This window comes from Canis aureus, chromosome 14 (assembly GCF_053574225.1).
Source record: "Canis aureus isolate CA01 chromosome 14, VMU_Caureus_v.1.0, whole genome shotgun sequence".
Lineage (NCBI taxonomy): Eukaryota > Metazoa > Chordata > Mammalia > Carnivora > Canidae > Canis > Canis aureus.
Window position 1 is genome coordinate 22,691,817 of NC_135624.1, and position 6,000 is coordinate 22,697,816.

Genomic DNA, 6,000 nt, shown 5'->3' on the forward strand with positions numbered 1-6,000 from the left:
TTTAATCTACAATTAAGCTGTATTATTTATGACATCTGTTTCATAAAAATAAAGGGGGTATTAGAAAGATTTGTTATGAAAAGTGTGTTGGATCTGAATTTATAGGATGTGAAGTGCAATTAGGTTTAGAGATGGCTTAACCTAGCTCCCTGGCTTCACAATGAAAAAAAAATCAAGGTCCAACAAGGCAAAAGCATCTTGCGAAAAAAGCAACTGCTACTTAAAATATAAGAGCCCAAGTTTCAAGACTCTGAATTTCAGAGTTCTTGGGTATTCTTTAAAAATCTGTACATCCAAGGGACACCTGGGTGGCTCGGTTGGTTAAGTGTATGCCTTCAGCTCAGGTCATGGCCCCAGGGTCCTGGGATGGAGCCCCACATCGGACTCTGCTCAGTGGGGAGCCTGCTTCTCCCTCACCCTCTCCCCTCCACTCATGCTCTCTCTCACTCCTTCTCTCTCAAAAAATAAATAAAATCTTTAGAAAAAAAGAATTCTGTACATCTTAAATAAAATAAGATTCTTTACAGTACAAAGTCTTGTCCAATCTTGAAATTTCATGCCAATGAAAGCGCTGCCTCTGCCTTGTACCCCATCTCCCTGTCCTGCCAGTCCTCCTTCTACCACTAAAGGAAGGAATTGTGCAAGTGACATTTTAGATGATCTCAACAGCCAAGCATTCCTGGGAGCAGTGCTGGGGGAGGAGCTTTGATGGACAGGGTTCCTGTCAACAACAGTCTCTGACTTCTTTGAATCTCCACTTCTTCTGGTCCAGTTCCATAGGATACCTTCTTGGACCCAAATATGATGGCGTTCACCACTCATCCCCTTACCTTCCATACCCCAATATGAATCTTCCAGAATTCTGAGCTCTTCAATCTGAACAAAGTTATGGGGAAACTAATTTTATTGTTTCAGCTACAAAAAGGCTAAAAGATTCCAAATTACTATTTTGCTGCCAATCTAAGGGCAAAAACTTCATCCCTACCCTGGCCCCGGACTACCAGGGATATTTACACAGTTGCACCCAGGTCAACTTCACAGGGTGCCATTCACATTGTACTCTATGTACACGGTGTCCCCTGGAGTTACGGGGTCCAATATCTCCATGGCTGAATGCAAGGGGTCCCTGCTTCTACTCCCCCAAATGGGAAAGGAGTACATCATGTGAAGACGTCTAATCTTAACTTTGACGAATATCTGGTTAAACACGGACTTCACTGGCCCAGTGCGTTCACCCTTTATTTTCATCTTGAATTACAAGGTAAAGCTCCTTGCTGGCCACGTGTTTCAATGACAGAGACCCTGCCTCACCGTGAAGTTGGATCATTATGGCAGCAGCTCCCTTCTGATAGCCAGACACTCAAGCATCAAGGTTTTTAGACTCAATCCTCCTTCCTGTCCCTCCCTTTTGAGCAGCCCACACAATTGCTTTTCCTCCTCAAGGCTGTCCCAAGCCCTTCAGCGTATTTGAGAAGTGGGGAAGAACATCGGTAACCCAACAACTGAAGAAGCTTCAACTGACTTAAGCACACAGTTGAAGGAGAGGCTCAGAGTATCAATTTCACCTAGAAGTTACTACAAGGATGAGCTTTTAAGTCACAAAGATGAGCTCTTAGGTCAGACCTGGAAGCCTCCTCCCTAGGTTTCTTTGAGCAACTAACCGGCTGTCTGTAAACTTGTTTCCCCATCAGTAAAATGAACAGTACTAGCCTCATAGAGTTATTAAAAGTGTAACGAACAAATGCAAGTAAAGCCTGGCATATAGAAGTGCTCAAGAAATGTCAGCTGCTGTAATGATTCCCTTCTCAGAGAGGAATGGTCTCCTAACATTACAGTTACATAATAATAAAAAAAATTGGACTTGGGCTGCCCAGGTGACTCAGTGGTCCAGTGTCGCCTTCAGCCCAGGGTGTGATCCTGGAGACCCTGGATCAAGTCCCACGTCGGGCTCCCTGCGTGGAGCCTGCTTCTGCCTCTGCCCGTGTCTCTGCCTCTCTCTCTCTCTTTGTGTCTCTCATGAATAAATAAATAAAATCTTTTTTTAAGAATTTAGACTAAAAATACGAAATATAAACTCTAGTACAGTATGAGGTAAGGACTCTCCCCTGGGAGAGGGAATTTCATCTTCATTTCATATAACATAACTAATCACAGCAGCCATTTGATACGCATCCTGTTTTCCTTTTGCATTTAGACTCTCTTCCATACAGCGGCCCTACAAAGTAAGAATGCCCAGCAGAAGTTTCTTTATTCTCATTTTTCAGAAGACACTGAGGCTCAAGGAGGTTAATCCTGTCACAGGCTCTGTAACTAGAACGCAGGCTTGGAAACTTGCTGTTCAGCTTTTCATTTCAGGGGGTTCCACTAGCAGCAGTATGGACTCTCCACTAGGGGGCGCGTGTCATTACATGGGGTGCATATTGGCTGAAATTGAGGGATTAAGCTGCATGGGCCAGCTCAAAAAACAAACCAACCAAAAAACAAAACAAAACAAAACAAAAAAAACCACCCCCAAAGCAAAAAAGCAATCTAAAAACTGTGTACTCTCCATATAAACATATTTTTAAAACATCTCCCTAAGCCTCTCGTCCCAGCAGATTACTTCTATAAAACCATTCCCATGCAGAAATTCGGCAATCAAGAATGCATTTGAGAATACCGGCAAGTAGGTGTGTGATTTTGAAAAGCCCTTCCGGTGGTACTGACATGCCCCTTCAGTAGGGAATCCATGCACTACTATAAGCTACAAAGAGAGGACGTGTGATATTTGCTTTGATGGTGTATGATCACTCCTACTGCACGCACTCAGGACCAACACTTCAACTCAGAGCAAGAGACATTGTTTTGAGTGGGGCCTCTACTGGCTTCTCTCATTTGCAGTCGATCTCTGAAAACTCTGGCTGGGAATAAGACTGCTGCCCCCAAGCCCAGGTGGCTCATTTCCAGGAGGCCCACAGGCCTCCCCCCAGAGGTCCTGCCCGTAACACAGGATGGCGTGTTGCAAGAATGTCACATCAGAGGTTTTTACAAAACTCACTCTTAGGTTGCTGCATCCGTAAAGTCACATAACTGTCTGATTCCTTTTAAATTTATTTTCAACTGCAGGGAGTCACCTTTCCTTCCTCTTTTTTTGGGTGAGAGATTTTTTTTTTTCATCTCTTTGCTAAGTTATTATTCATTAAATTGAAACCAAAGAGAAGAAAAGACATAATGAAGGACATAAAAGACATAACGAATTGAAAGAGAAATGGCCTGCCTTTTGTCCCCCCTGAGAGTTTATAGCAAATATTGCAAGCGAAGCAGGCGCCTAGCAGTTTATAGTCCAAACTAAACTTGCCGCAGATCCCACCTGCCTCTTGTCACACAAACCAACACACACACTCGAGTCAAGAAAACTTTTTTCTGTTTACTTATGTTAATCATCAAGCCAAAGCAAATAGCCTTCCACTTTCTGGATCCAGGGTAGCTATTAAATATGAAGACATCACAAATCCTCTAGATAAATAAAAGTGTGTGGGGGAGGACCCTATGTATTCTAGGCAGGAGCTGGACGATCGTGTACCAGAGAGTTGCATCAGCTGTCACATGTAACAAAGCTGGTTTTCCAACTTTGAACTTTCTCGGTTTCACACACCAGCACCACATCTGGTGAGCAGGAAATTGACTTTAAGTCCTCAATTTCGGATTTAAATCAACCACCAGTTTACAAGATCTGGGTTGAAATACTGTGCGACCATGGCTATGGGCTCATTTATTTATTCACTTGTCATGCATATCCTTGAGCCCTGAAACTCAAGGGAGATGACCCATAACTAAATAAAAGACCCCAGGCAACTCAATCTACAGTGAGGGGGAAGCTGAGTAAATAGGCAAAAATAATTACATGATATGTGTGCTAACTGAGGTTAGTACGAAGCAAGCCATGGGGGCAGAGAGGCAGTTACCAAGTAAGAGATACAAGATGTAGTGGGAAAGGAGAATGATTATCCACTTAATACCCTACTGCCCTTCCGCCCTCCTAACAGCACATAATCCCAAAAGGCTATAACAACTCGGCTACCTATTCCACTCCCTTGAAAAATTAGGGGATTGGGGACATAGGATCTCAAGAGAGTCCTTTCCAAGAAGCCTCCCACTCAGGGGAAACTGTTTACAAATGCGAAACTGTTTCCACGCCACTCAGGAAAAATCCCGGGACGAGGCCAGGCAGAAAAACTGCCTCAGCAACCCTCCAGCCAGAGCAGCCTGGAATCCAGACTGACCGGCCAAACACCTGGCACCAGAAGGGAACCAACTTCTGCATGAAGCTGCGGCACACTTCCCCAGCCCTTGGCACAACTCCCCCAGCGTAATAACCCGGGTTTCCAGTCTGCGAGGAGGGAAGTCCGGGAGGATGAGGGGGCTTGGGGGGCGGGGGGGTCCACGCACACGGCCACGCCTCTCCATCCTCTTTGGGGGGGACTGAATGAACCCTTTAAATCAGATCGCCCAGGCTTCTGAGAACATAGTGCCGAGGCACGAAGCTGCAGCAGAGTTGCGATTATTCATTCAGTGGGCTCTCCCCGCCGCGTGGACGGCTGCCCCGGGTTACACTCGGCCCCCACGCCTCACTCGGATTATCCGCGGGGAAACAGGACACGCGGTGCACTAAGCCTGCTCGCCCAGCCCCTTCACACACCCCTGCAGGGTCCCGGCCTGCAAGAGCTCCCGGGTTAGGGCCGCGGGGTTAGGGCCGCGGGGTCAGGGGCGCGGGGTCAGGGACCTGGGTTGGGGATCCCCGCCGCCGGCCCCGGGGCTGCGCGGGCACGTGGGTGGGTGCGAGGGGGTGTGTGCGCGGCCGCCGGCGGGAGCCCCTACCTTCCAGCAGCACCTCCCTGCCCGCGCGCTTCAGCGCCTGCACCGCCTCGTCGTGGGTGGCGTCCCGCAGGTCGGCCCCGTTCACCGACAGGATGGCGTCGCCCACGTACAGGGCCTGGGTCTGGTCGGCCGCCAGCCCCTTGAAGATCTTGCTGATGAGGATGGGCATCTTGTTCTCCTTGCCTCCCTTGATGCTGATGCCCAGCCCGCCCAGCTCCTGCTTCAGCACCTTCACGCCGCGCTTCTGGTTGGAGATGGCCTCGGGCACCTGCTCGGGCAGGTCGGTGAAGGCGGTGCGGACCCCGGCCGGCGAGTCGGGGGGCTGCGCGCCGCCCGCGCCCCTGCAGAACGCGCCATTGGTGGCGGTGCCCAGGCCGTTGGACGCCGCGGCGCCCTCCTCGCAGCTCAGGACCAGCGCGTCCTCGCCCAAGTTCACCAGAACTTTGTGCCAGCGGTCCCGCACCAGAACTTCCAGCGGCCCGCTCCGCGGCGCGCGGCCGCCTCCCCCGCCGCTCGGGCCCGCCGCCGCCGCCGCCGCCGCCGCTACCGCCATCTTTCCGGCATTCTTAAAACGCCGTGTGATTGCCAAAGGGGGGAAGAGTGGGCACGGGCTGCGGGGAGGCCGCGGGCGCGGGGCGCGGGCCGGGCGCGGGGCGCCGCTCGGGGACTTGGCACGCGCGCCCGGAGCGAGGTGGCCGCCGCCGCGCGCTCCCCCTCGCCGGATCCTGCGCGGGGTGGAGCGACCTAAAAGAAGGAGAGACACACTCAGGGGAGGGGAAAGGAGGGGAAAGAAAAAAAAAAAAAAAAAAAAGCCAGCTGCCAGTTGCAAACGCGCCAACGGAGGGGAGCGGCGGCGCTCGGCGCCCGGAGGGTCGGGAGGAGGAGGCGCGCCCGCGGGGAGGGCGGGGGCCCGGCGGGGCCCGGCGGCCGCTCACCTGTTCCGGCCGCTCGCGGCTCCGACCCCCGGCCCCGCCCCCGCCCCGCCCCGCGGGCGCCCACGCCGCGCCTTGGCCCGGACCCCTCGCCCTGCCTGGGGCCCGCGCTCCACGCCCGGGAGCCCGCCCCACTGTCCCTGGGTCCTGCCCCCCCCCCCCCCCCAGCCCCAGCCGTACCCAGACCCAGACCCTCCTCGCTCGGCTTCCG

The 6,000-nt window shown here is 52.0% G+C and overlaps 1 protein-coding gene across 1 annotated transcript in view; it reads right to left on the reverse strand.

Moving 5' to 3' along the window:
* SNTB1 (syntrophin beta 1) overlaps positions 1-5,425 on the reverse strand; it is a 239,037-nt gene extending 233,612 nt beyond the window's left edge. The window contains exon 1 of the mRNA XM_077847092.1: positions 4,858-5,425. Within this exon, the coding sequence (XP_077703218.1) occupies positions 4,858-5,410 (553 nt within the window). The 5' untranslated portion in view covers positions 5,411-5,425. The remainder of the gene's footprint in view (positions 1-4,857) is intronic.
* Between the last annotated feature and the right edge of the window lie 575 nt (positions 5,426-6,000).